A 13,580-nucleotide genomic window follows, 5' to 3' on the forward strand; every position below is an offset into this window, starting at 1 on the left:
GTGTCAGTAATGCCCATATAGGTAAGTTAAAACTAGTGACTTCCCGATGTGGGCGATTGTTGAACAGAGGAAGTGTCAGCGTTTTAAAGGGTGAATGAATCAGTCAATGTACAGTGTAGGTGTCACATTGGTACGACTCTGAGGTCACAATTCACCATGGAACACATGGTCCGCTGTAATGATGGAAAATATGAATATGTACTACACAGATTGCAGTGTTTTAGTGTTGATGTTTTTAGAGTATCTTCTTTCACACTAGAATATTAAACTTCCGGCTGAATGTCACTGCTGGAACACTTCATTCGTGTGGTTTTTTACCACAGGTTAGACAGAACAACAACAGAAGAAATTAAAGGGATAGTTCACCGCCCAAAAAATGAAAATTCTGTCATCATTTAATTATATTCCAAAGATTTTTTTTGGGGGGGAGGGGATATTTTGAGACATTTTTCAAAATATGTTCTTTGGTGTTCCGTAGAAGAAAGAAAGTTATGCGGGTTTGGAACTGCATCAATGTGAGCAAATGATGACAAAATGTATTTTTTTGCCTTCAAAATGCAGATCAAAAATGGCAGCCATAATAAAAGTATTTTTTCTTTATGAAAAACCCTTCACACACAATACCAAAGCTTTTTTTTTTTTTTTTTTCATAATTAATAATGCCTGAAAAATGTGGCACAGACAACAATCATATATGTTTTCAGATAGCCAGTTGACCTCAGCAAATGTAATTGAGTCTAAAAGTGTTCTGTTTGGCCAGGTCTAAAGCTTGATCTATTTGTTCGGTGATTTTAAGATAAGCTGCCATCTCAAGACTACATTACAAAGACCTCATTTCCTGTTTATACACCAACAACCTCAGCATCCTGTGTTTAATTAAAACTCTTCAACACCAGATGCCTTCTGTTGCCACCTGCTGTGTGCTGCTCCCAAGAGAGCTAATGCTGTGTGACAAACCCTATTTTCCCAATCAATAACCAGCACCCAAACCTGTCACATCTTTACATCTCCACCACTCATACAGTTTGCATATGACATACAGTTTGCTGTTGAGATATATTCTGCACCAGTTCATGCATTACAGGAAGTGGAGGGGCTTCACAGAAACCAAAAGAAAAATTCTAATCTAAATAAAGACATTGGCTTCATGACTTCCTCTATCTTAGATCGAAGCTCGGCAGCGATGGTGCGTTACAGTCATCACCCGTACAGCCGTCAGAACAGTTACCACGATGCCGACAACATGGATCTCTGAGGTTGGTACATTTCAGTGTTTTACTTTGTAATCTTGTAGAACAACAACAACAACAACAAAACCAATCATATCAGAAGACAAATGATGTAGGTCAAATTTATACAAAGTTAATCTAATAATAAGAAGGCCATTTATCAATAGTATGTATTCAAAAACTTTTGTAGAGTGGCATTATATCTACTAATTTAAGATACAGGATGACTTGATGAAAGATGTAAATTGATACTGCACAGATTTTTGACAAGTGAAAATAGCATTCTTCCTATTTTTTTCAAGTGATGCACTAGTATATTGATTGATATTCAATTTTTTTTTACTTTAACACTCATATTTCAGAAGTTTGTTTTCTTTTTCTTTTTAAGACTTTTTCGATGACTTCAAAAATTTCTCAAATTCAAATGAATAAAAAGTGGCATATCTTAAGGGGATAGTTCACCCAAAAAGACAATTCTGTCATCATTTGCACCCTTATGTCATTTTAAGACATAATTTTTAGTTCTACTTGTATATTTCTATTGTGTTTTCTGTTACTATTCTATTATACTATGTTACTATATTAAATAAGAAGTTGTGTAAAAAGTGAATAATTGTAGAGGCCATATTGAATTTTATACAGATGAAAGCGAGTCTGTGAGGGGTAGACTTACAGTCTTTACAGTGGCATACAGTGTATAACGTAACTTTCAAAACTGTTTTATGGAATTTTTGTCTGGAAAGATTTTTAGTCAGCTGAAGAATTAGTATGTTGTTAAACAGTGCAAAAAAGTACAATCCATTGAACCCACTGTACTTCTATCCCTCAGAGCCTTGTTTTCATTTCTGGCAAAAATTAAACATGGCGCTATCCTAAGGTAAGGTCTAACGTCTATTACCTTGTTTTTAAAATTCTGAAACAGGCTTCTATAGTTAACCCTTATGCTGTGTTGAAAACCCTGTAACACCTTTGATGTCCCCGGTCAAAAATGACGGGCCTTTTTATCACCAAATATTGGATTCAATTTTTTTGTCAACTTGTTTTTTGTTTTGTTTTTTTGACAGGTTTTGTATTTCTTTTTGGAAATGTTGGATCATAGGCCGCATTGATCTGAGCTTACGCACCTCAGTTTTTGAAGGGAAAAAACATTATTTGTGGATAATTTTGTCAATATTCTACAAAATATTGAAATATTGCACTGTTTATCACACTAGTGTGCTTTAATGTTTAACCAGGAAGTTTGTTTTGAAATGCTTTTATTTTGTACAAATTGGCACAAAGTCACACCTGTGGTGTTCCCCGTCAAAAATGACCAGCCTACAAAAAAAATAGCTTATAAATTTCTTATTATGCTACATTGTCACCAAATTTTGGATTCAATCTTTTTTTGTCAACTTGTTTTCTTTCAACTGATCAGGTTTTGTATTTATTTTTTAAACAGATTGATCATAGGCCTCATTGATCTGAGCCTTATTGATCTGAGGATAAAATTCATCTCTGTGAAAAAGAAAGCCTGTAATACTCAAAATAGTTTGTTTGTGTACATGAATGTGTGTGTGTGCATGCACAGGTCCGAGGACTTTATCTTTGCAGCCAAGCACACACGTAAATATATGAACATGAATTTTCGATCTCCCCCATTCATTTTCAGTGGATGGTCATTTTTGGCCAGTATAAGCTTAGATCAATGAGGCCTACAATCGGTCAGTTTCAAAAAACACCACATGGACTTTGTGCCATTTTGTACAAGATAAAAGCATTTCAAAACAAATGTCCTGGTTAAACATTAAAGCACACTAGTGTGATAAACAGAGCAATTTTTTTCATATTTTATTGAATATTGATGAAATTATCCACAAATAAATGCTTTTTTCACTCAAAAACTGAGATGCATAAGCTCAAATCAATGAGGCCTATGATCGATCATTTCTAAAAAGAAACACAAAACCTGTCCTAATTGAAAGAAAACAAGTTGACAAAAAGATTGAATCCAATATTTGGTGATAATATAGTGTAACAAGAGATTTATAAGTAATTTTTGTATGGCGGTAATTTTTGACCGGGAACAACACAAGTGTAACAAGGTGGGGAAAAATCCCAAAAAAGTACAAAAATTATCCAAAAACTTTTGGGAAGTAGTTATACCCTATGTGAGCAAAGTCAGTAAGGTTTAGTCCAATGCGATAACATTAATATTTTCACGGGGAAAAAAATCCTCTCCAGGTCAAAATGACCCGAACACAACATAAGGGTTAAAAACATGAGAAAAAAAACTACGGTAACGCTTTAGATTACAGCCCGGAAAGCACTGCGTGATTACAACGAATTTACATAATTATACGCAACTTTCGATAATTATAGTGTACCTATAAAGTAAGAACATGTAAGTATAGGGGAACAATCTGTAAAGTATTGGGAATAAAGGGGTAACAACCAGGAAAATAACAAATTATTTATACTGTAAGTGTTTTAGAACTAAGGGGTACTTATACTATTATGATAGACAACAATCTTATGTTTGGGAGAAATTTAGCGAAAAAATGCACTGATTTAGTTGATTCAAGGCAAGTAGAAAGAACTATTGTAATCTTTTTTAATACATGGGGAAATATACTCGTTTCATGTAGTTTCAGTGTAAGTATGACATTGCGGGTTGCAAATTAAAGTGGTGCTTGTTACACTCTTGTTTCATGTAGTTTCAGGGTAAGTAATTAAAAAAACTCAAACAATCTGATATCACTTGGAAATCTTTTTTTGAAAAACAACTTATTTCAAAACAGATTTAAAGTTACAACACTTCTTATTCGTTTCTCTTGCTTGGCTTCCTCCTCCTCTTGTTCCTCTTCTTCTTTTTCTTTCTTTCCACTGATGAATCTTAAGAGGGAATCCCATGTCATTTGCTATTCTGTATTAAAAGAAAATACAGTACACCTGTAAATGTGCTCACCGTTTACTCATCTTTTGCCCTCATGCCATCTGAGATGTCTAAGACTTTCCTTCTTTAGATGAACACAAAGTTTTTTAGAAAAAGAAATAATATCTGGGAACGCTTTATAATGCAAGCTCATGTGTTCTTAAAAGTCGAAGCATCAAACAGCACATACAGCAATAACTACAGTAATCCATACAACCCCAATGGATAAATCAATGTCTTCTGAAGTGAAACGAAACGTATTTGTAAGAAAAATACCAAATATTTTAAAATTTTACATTTTCAACCAACTGTCACCTGCGCAAGCATGAGAGGGTTGAGAGTTCATGCTTGACGTAACTTGAAGCGTGACGTAAGCGTGCCGAGAAACTCACGCAAAAAGTCGCGCTGATGTCGGATGCCCTCAGTTTTTTTTTTTTATTAATGCTCACAACAAAATACGCAGAATAACAGAGACAACAGTTCTCGCGCGAGTTTCACATGAATCTCCCGCGAGAATATGTTTCGCCGAATGCAAAGTCGACTCTCATGCAGGCGCTGGTGACAGTTGGTCGGAAGTGAAAAGATGAATAGCCTAAACCATGAGAAAATTTCTGGGTGTACTGTATTTTCTTTTAATGGGATTCCTTCTTAAAGGGATAGTTCACGCAAAAATGAAAATTTGATATTTATCTGCTTATCCCCAGGGCATCCAGGATGTAGGTGACTTTGTTTCTTCAGTAGAATACAAATGATGATTTTTAACTCCAACCGTTGCGATCTGTCAGTCGTATAATGCATGACAATGGGAGCACATTCTATAAGAGTAAAAAAAACATGCACGGACAAATCCAAATTAAACCCTGCGGCTCGTGAGAACACATTGATGTCCTAAGAAACGAAACAATCGGTTTGTGCGAGAAACCAAACAGTATTTATATCATTTTTTACACCACTAATACACCACTATGTCTAAATGCCTTGAGCGCACGCACGGTGTCCGGTGCGTGAGGTGTGTACGCGCTCTTAAAGGATTAGTCCACTTTTAAATAAAATTTTCCTGATAATTTACTCACCCCCATGTCATCCAAGATGTTCATGTCTTTCTTTCTTCGGTCGAAAAGAAATTAAGTTTTTTGATGAAAACATTCCAGGATTTTTCTCCTTATAGTGGACTTCAATGGTCTCTCCAAACGGTTGAAGGTCAAAATTACAGTTTCAGTGCAGCTTCAAAGGGTTTTAAATGATACCAGACGAGGAATAAGGGTCTTGTCTAGCAAAACGATTGGTAATTTTCTTAAAAAATACAACTGTATATGCTTTATAAACACAAATGATCGCCTTGCACGTGCTTCCGCTTTCCGTATTCTTCAAAAAGCTTACGCTGTATGTCCTACGCCTTCCTTATTCAACTTACGGAACAAACGCGGCGCCAATTCCGTTTTTTCCGTAAGTAGAATAGGGAATGCGTAGGACATACAACGTAAGCTTTTTGAAGAATACGGAAAGCGGAAGCACATGCAAGGTGATCATTTGTGTTTATAAAGCACATATATTTGTATTTTTTAAGAAAATGACCGACCGTTTCGATAGATAAGACTCTTATTCCTCGTCTGGTATCGTTTAAAGCCCTTTGAAGCTGCACTGAAACTGTAATTTTGACCTTCAACTGTTTGGAGAGACCATTCGGAGCTGATCAGAATAATCCTGGAATGTTTTCATTAAAAACCTTCATTTCTTTTCGACCGAAGAAAGAAAGACATGAACATCTTAGATGACATGGGGGTGAGTAAATTATCAGGAAAATTTTATTTGAAAGTGGACTAATCCTTTAAACTACGCCAAAGCGCGTACAAACCTCACGCACCGGATGCCGTGCGTGCGCTCAAGGCATTTGGACATAGTGGTGTATTAGAGGTAAAAAAATGATATAAATATTGTTCGGTTTCTCACACAAACGGATCGTTTTGTTTCTTAGGACATCAATGTGTTGTCACGAGCCGCAGGGTTTAATTTGGATTTGTCTGTGCATGTTTTTTTTACTTTCATAGATTGTTTTCCCATTGACATGCATTATACAACTGACAGACTGCAACGGTTGGAGTTAAAAATCATCATTTGTGCTCTACTGAAGAAACAAAGTCACCTACATCTTGGATGCCCTGGGGGTAAGCAGATAAACATCAAATTTTCATTTTTGGGTGAACTATCCCTTTAAGATTCATCAGTTGAGAAACAAGAGGAGGAGGAAGCCAAGCAAGAGAAACAACAACAACAAAAAAAGAGACAATACGTGTTCCTTTCTGTCAGAACTTTAGAATTTGAAATGAAAACTTGATTTTAAAAAAATGAATAAATGAATAATAAGTGTTGTAGACCTGTTTTTAATTAAGTTGTTTTTCAAATAAAGGTTTCGGAGTCAGTGATATCAGATTGTTTGCGGGTTTTTTTAATTACTTACCCTGTAACTACATGAAATAAGAGTGTAACAAGCACCACTTTAATGTCATACTTACCCTGTAACGACATGAAACAAAAGTATATTTCCCCATGTATTAAAAAAGATTACAATAGTTCTTTCTACTTGCCTTGAAACAACTTAATCAGTGCACTTTCTCGCTAAATTTCTTCCAAACATAAGATTGTTGTCTATCATAATAGTATAAGTACCCCTTAGTTCTAAAATACTTACAGTATAAATAATTTGTTATTTTCCTGGTTGTTACCCCTTTATTCCCAAGACTTTACATATTGTTCCCCTATACTTTCACGTACTTACTTTATAGGTACACTATAATTATCAAAAGTTACGCTGTAAATTCGTTGTAATTACACAGTACTTTCCGGGCTGTAATCTAAAGCGTTACCAAAACTACTGTTTTACATTTGTTTCTTTTTTTATGGTCAAATCAGGCAAACCATCATGGATCATAACGCATCTTTGCCCGTCATCATGGAGAGCCACGTCCCCCAATTCTTTCGGACTGCTAGCCTAGTGTTTTACGGCATTATCTTCATCATAGGCACAGTGGTCAACCTGACCGCTCTCTGGGTTTTTGCCTTGACCACTAAAAGACGGAACTCCATCACTGTTTACATGATCAATGTCGCTTTAGTGGACTTGGTATTTATCTTACTTCTGCCCTTTCGAATTGTCTACTACAGTCAAGACTACTGGCCCTTCGGGGACGTGTTCTGCAGGATTAACGCCGCACTAACGGTGCTCTATCCCTGCCTAGCCTTGTGGCTCTTCGCTCTCATTAGCACAGATCGCTATGTGGCCATAGTGCAGCCGCGACACACCAGAGAACTAAAAAGTGTTCGTAAAGCCTTGCTGTCCTGTGCAGGAGTCTGGATCATGACCTTAGGCAGCACGGCTCCGCTTGTCCTCCTGGAAGAAGACCCAGACCGTATCTCAAACTATACCACTTGCATCAAAATGCATGACATTATCTACTTGCGCCGTGACAATCCCGTCCATTTCGCACGTATCGTCTTCTTCTTCCTGGTGCCGGTGTGCATCATGGTGGGCTGTTACATGATCATCGTAGAAAACCTAATCCATGGCCGCACGTCCAAACTGAAGCCCAAAGTCAAGCAGAAGTCCATCAGGATCATCATCACACTGATCATTCAGGTGCTTGTGTGCTTTGTGCCTTTCCACATCTGCTTTGTTTCCATGCTGCTGGCCAGCAGTGAGGAGGGTTACAACACCTGGGGGACCTTCACAACCTTCCTGATGAATGCGAGCACAGTGCTGGACATCATACTCTTCTACATTGTGTCCAAGCAGTTTCAGGACCGTGTGATCAGTGTGATCTTGTACAGAAACTACCTGAGGAGCGTTCGCAGGAAGAGCCGTCACACCAACAGTATTCGCTCAATCAGCAACCTGACCAGTGCCATGATCTGAACAATAACACAGCTGACGAAAACCATCTAAACTGAAAGTAAACATGTAGATGTTTGTAACTAAATTACAGAACAAGATTTAAATTACAGAACAAGAAGAACGATTATCAATGGAAACTCAATTATGTTTTCCAAACAGAAACAACCCATACTGAATATTGAAACTGCTCACAGTAACAGTAACTTCTTGTCTACAGTTAATTCACATGAGACGAATCACATGTGCACCAGTAAACTTCATTGGTAGTCGCTCCATTGAATCATTGCTCATTTGCATAAAGTTCAACTTTTTTTTAGTTTTGCTGCCGGATATGCATCACCACCCATCGCTAATTTATTTGTGCTGCAAATCGCTGTATGTGTGAACACACCCTAAGACAAACTGTTTGTTTCGAGTTGTTGTGTTTCATGTTGCAAGTGTGTCTGTGGTTTTAAAAGAGTTTTATATATATATATACACACACATAAATTTGGGAATGTTGTTGCATAATCACGGCAAGGTGTTTGAATAGTTTCCTTTGCAAAACTTTCTTTGCAATCTTTGCAAAATCTGTGCAAAACATGTTAGTCTCTTGCAAAGCATGCTTTTTATCATACCAAGTATGATCTTCAAAAACAGTGAATGTCTTTGATGAGGTTACTTCAAAAGGAGTGCATACTAGGATATTTGGTCCTTACAGAAGTGTAAAACGAGATACTACCTTTCATTGTGGGATGTAGTGCACATTAAATTTCCCAAAAAGGGAAAAGGTAATTAAATTACATAGCAGCACTTTATTTTTAACAATTTAGTTAATTATAATGAAAAAAAAATGAAAAAAAAAAGTAACGATTAATCAAATATATGTGATTAAAATATTAATTCAAAACATTCTGCACCATTTCTTTTAACAAAAGCTGATCACAATGAAACCAAACTGAAATAGGCCTTTGGTATTATATTAAACTTGACCTGTAGTACAGTGGTTCCCAACCACGTTCCTGGAGTATTCCCAAAACTATTACATTTTGCATGCCTGCTTGATCAAACACACCTTATTCAACTCATCAGCTCATTAGTAGAGACCTGAAATGGGTGTGTCATACAAAGGAGACATTCAAAATGTGCAGTGTTGAGGGCACTTCAGGAACGTGGTTGGGAACCACTGCTGTAGTATATAAGGCGCCAGCAGGTGGCGCTACTGACCAGGGCACATTTATGCTACTCTCACAGTGCTTTGCCTCAATATCACCATCAGGTGGTGTCATGTAATATAAACAAATTACTTGAAAGTGGCATTATATCTACTTGTAGTTTTAGATTGTGATGTTTTCAGTTAAGATTTTCTCTTTGTGTTTTATAACTTTCCATAAAATATGTGACTGCTGTCTGATGGACAGATTTATTCTTGAGAAGCTGACATCCTGTGGTGACACATGCTATATTCCATCTAAAACTGTTTCTTTTCACATTCTGTGATTATTATTATTCATGTTTGAAGCTTTTGTGACCTTATATTAATTGAGAGACTGTATGGAATATTTGCCATTTTAAAATGCATGTCATGCAGGACCATTTGTAATAAAAAAGTGAAGCCCACCCACCACCCCTAGTGACCACTTGTGACTAATCATGGAGCTTATACATTCATATCAATTTTAAACTAAACTCTGGACCTGTTATGCATCAGTACCAATATACTTAATGGATTCCCTGCACTTCACTTGATTAAGCATATTTATTAAATTTGATACATGTACATTTCTTTCTATATTTTTTCTCCAAGTACTGTCTACTGTTAATGTGCAGAAACAAGTAGTTAGTCTTTCTGAAGAGTGTAAACACCGTGGCTCTGTGGCGTTTTTAAAACTGCTTTCTTAAGCAGTCTGACATGGCAACTTCAGACTCAACCAATGGCTTGAGTTTGGGGTGGGACCTGTTTGGATGAACAATTGCAATGGAGCAGCAGTAGATATGTTTTTGAAACAGTTGTCTATAAAGCTCTTAAATGCATGTAAATCTCTTACATCCCAAAACTACATCTATAGTGGCCCCCAAAAAGAATTTGGACACATAAGCCACAATTAAATAGTACAACTAGTACAACTTCCATTTCAATCAGACTTTGATATAATGAACTATACTGCTGGTTATTTTGCTAGCTAGGACACCTGTGTGAAATAGAGGGGAACTAACTTCATACATCCACAAAAAATGCCTTTGAGACGAGTTTGTTAAAAACAAAAAAAAAGTGAAGTTCATTCTGAGGACAGCTATAGCATAATTTGTTTGCAGATGCCACCTGGTTTGATATCTTTAATGTGACTTAAATGTCCAAAAACATTTTTGGGGACACGGTATATATACAATCAGCAAAAAGATTGTTTTAGTACCTGTCATGGACGGATGGATTTGCCCAAAATAACAGTATCACGCTACTGTAAGTTGTGCATTGCAAACATTAACACACACACAACACACACACACTTTAGCCACCTGATACACATCACAGCAAGTTAATGGAGACAGACACTCTCTGAGCAACTGCAGTCTTCTGTCCAGCCCATATGATGAATTATCTGGAAGCTTTCTCAGTAATTTAGAATCTTCATAACAAGTGCTTTTTCCGTAGGAAAAATTAATGGAAACAAGATTGTCTTTCATTTGAGTTGATTTAGCCGCCTCGGCAGCCAGATGTCTCTCTCTGGGAATAAAACAGTCGGTGCTTAAACAAAGCCCAGCAAAAAACTACCTTTTTTCTGCCGCTCGTGTTACAAACAAATCAGCCGCCGCACAATGGCCATCTGTTTGTTATTTGATATGTGTGAATACATGTTGTAATGACTTTGTTTGTGAATCAGTCAGTGCACTGGAACACACGAGAGCTCTCCAAGTGGCGGAGTGTTTGGAGCTAATCATATAATTGGACACAATAGTCAATGACAAATGGAGTTGCATGGAGCCAGCCAGCTGGGAAGTGAATATGTAATCATTGTAAAATCATATCATTTTGCATATTTGAAGACAGCTTAATAGAGTTTGCTTGTCAGCACACTATCAAGTGATGATCAGAGTAGGCCCGCGGTATGTGTTTGGTGGGATATTGCTCCGTAGCGTCTCCGGTGACTTCAATGGAGTTAGTAGGGTGTTGTTTTAATGCCTCAGCTGTTGCAGTTTTATATTGTGATATGGGAATTATAATGGGATTCTACTGTTCGTGAGCACTTATACCAAAGCCAAATTCATGAATCATATAAAAAACATGACTAGAACTGGTAGTGTCTGACTGGCTTCCTCAGACCACTCAAGGGGAATGGGATTCATGTGAACGGCCTAGGACATGTGTTTGAACTCTAGACATGTACTAGATAACTCAGACAGCATCCACATTAAAAATATCACAGAGCTCTTAAAGAATTAAAATTAGAAACCATTTTATCAGACATATTGGATTTGTTTGCTACAGCAGTTCATAATGGTGGAAGTACTACTGCACGGCCTAAAGACTGAAGTACAATTCATGTGAATACAAAACAGTTGGAGGCAGATCTGAATACAATCTTGCAGTTGGTTGTAAGAAAGGGGTGGGGTTTATAGGGATGAAATGATTGGAGAAGACAAGCAAAAAGTCACCAGAGAAGTCATTTCACCAGAAGATCCAGTTGACATTTCGATTAAAAATTACGTTTAAAAAATGAAACATACAGTGCTGCTTGAAAGTTTGTGAACCCCTTGCAGAATCTGTGAAATTGATGTGAATAATTTTAACAAAATAAGAGGGATCATAAAATATGCATGTTATTTTTTTGTTTTAATACTGTCCTGAGTTAGATATTTTACATAAAAAATGTTTACATATGGTCCACAAGACAAAAAATAGCTGGATTTGTAAAAACGTATTTGAACCCTTTCCAGCAGTGACTGTATGATTTTGAGATCCATCTTTTTACACTGAGGACAATTGAGGGACTCAAACACAACTATTACAAAAGGTTCAAACATTCACTGATGCTCCAGAAGGAAACACGATGCATTAAGAGTTGGGGGTGAAAACTTTTGAACAGGATAAAATGTCCAAATGTTTCTTATTTTGTTTAAATATCTTTTTTTAATTTTTTTTTTATTTAGTACTGCTCTTCAGAAGCAACAGAAGACACTTATATGTTTGCCAGAAGACAAATTAAGTACAATATTCATTGATCTTCAAATTCAAAAGTTTTCACCCCCCGACTCTTAATGCATCATGTTTCCTTCTGGAGCATCAGTGAATGTTTGAATCTTTTTTAATAGTTGTGTTTGAGTCCTTCAGTTGTCCTCAGTGTGAAAAGATGGATCTCAAAATCATACAGTCACTGCTGGAAATGGTTCAAATATACAAAAGATGCTGGAAATCTGAAGAATTTTCGGGACCTGGAGGATTTTTTTGAAGAATATTGGGCAGTTCAGCTGCTCAGGACAAACAAGGGACTCATGAACACCCATTACAAAACAAAAACAGTCGTAGATCATCCAGCAGGTAACCACACACAGTATTAAGAATCAAGGGTTCATAAACTTTTGAATTGGGTCATATTTATAAATTCAGCTATTTTTTTTTTTTTTTTTTTTTTTTTGTCTTGTGGACTTCATGTAAACATTGTTTATGTAAAATATCTTACTCAGGACAGTACTAAATAAAAAATGACATGCATGTTGTATGATCCCTCTTAATTTTGTTATAATTATTCACATTTTCACAGATTCTGCAAGTGGTTCACAAACTTTTAAGCAGCACTCTATGTATGTATGAATCGTTAACAATCGGATCAATAACATGCATTTAGAAAATACCTTTTCATTGCATACTGACTTTAAAGAATATACAATTGACACTTATTTGATAGCCTGGATTCTGAATCACTGCTTTCAGATTTACAACAGTCAATCGTTGTTTGCAGACACCATTCAAATAAAATAGAGGCATTTTAAAATAGTGAATCTAATATGGGCAAATATTCCCAAAAAAACAAAAAAAACAAAAAAAAAAAACAAAAAAACAAAGTGGCATCAATGACTTTGATTTTAGTAGTTTGACTCATGCTCACATTCATAGCAGACTGTGTTGGGTTTAAAGACATGGTGTGGAACGGCACTTCTCTCAGTGTGTGACCCTCTTTATGCTTTGTTTTGCTAATGTTGGAGGCTCCTGCCCTAAGAGACATGCAAAGTGATAGTCATAACCCATGGCTAGTGAGTCATAACCCATGGCTAGTGAGTCATAACCCATGGCTAGTGAGTAGTTATGCAACACCCACCATGGCTGATTCTTAACCACATTTGGTGGGTGTTAGTTTCCCTGACTATACTGTACAGCAGGTTTCACCATTATTCAGCTGAATATACAGTAAAGTCTTAATTTCAGAAAAAAAACTTGCATCTTCATAAGTATGTATGTACTTAAATGTTACTCAAAAGTGTCTTTCTATATCATAAATCAAAAAACAAACAAACAAATAAATGCAAACTATAGCTCAGCTCTGCAAGGGCCTAGTTTGGGCTGCAATTTCCT

At 36.5% G+C, this 13,580-nt stretch overlaps 2 protein-coding genes across 10 annotated transcripts in view; one reads left to right on the top strand and one right to left on the bottom strand.

Moving 5' to 3' along the window:
• dachd (dachshund d) overlaps positions 1 to 13,580 on the bottom strand; it is a 181,155-nt gene that overhangs the window by 25,260 nt on the left and 142,315 nt on the right. The gene's annotated exons all lie outside the window — the stretch shown is intronic.
• Positions 1,070 to 9,638, top strand: gpr18 (G protein-coupled receptor 18). 2 transcript variants are annotated; one of them, XM_051904728.1, is made up of 3 exons: positions 1,072 to 1,256; positions 2,059 to 2,106; positions 7,054 to 9,638. In XM_051904728.1, the coding sequence occupies exon 3, from the start codon at positions 7,064 to 7,066 to the stop codon at positions 8,051 to 8,053; it is 990 nt and encodes a 329-aa protein (XP_051760688.1). In that variant the 5' UTR covers positions 1,072 to 1,256; positions 2,059 to 2,106; positions 7,054 to 7,063; the 3' UTR covers positions 8,054 to 9,638. The 2 variants fall into 2 exon arrangements, with proteins under 2 accessions (XP_051760689.1, XP_051760688.1); XM_051904729.1 differs by lacking the exon at positions 2,059 to 2,106 and having other exon boundaries at positions 1,070 to 1,256.

Source organism: Ctenopharyngodon idella, chromosome 9 (assembly GCF_019924925.1).
Source record: "Ctenopharyngodon idella isolate HZGC_01 chromosome 9, HZGC01, whole genome shotgun sequence".
NCBI classification, from domain to species: Eukaryota; Metazoa; Chordata; class Actinopteri; order Cypriniformes; family Xenocyprididae; genus Ctenopharyngodon; species Ctenopharyngodon idella.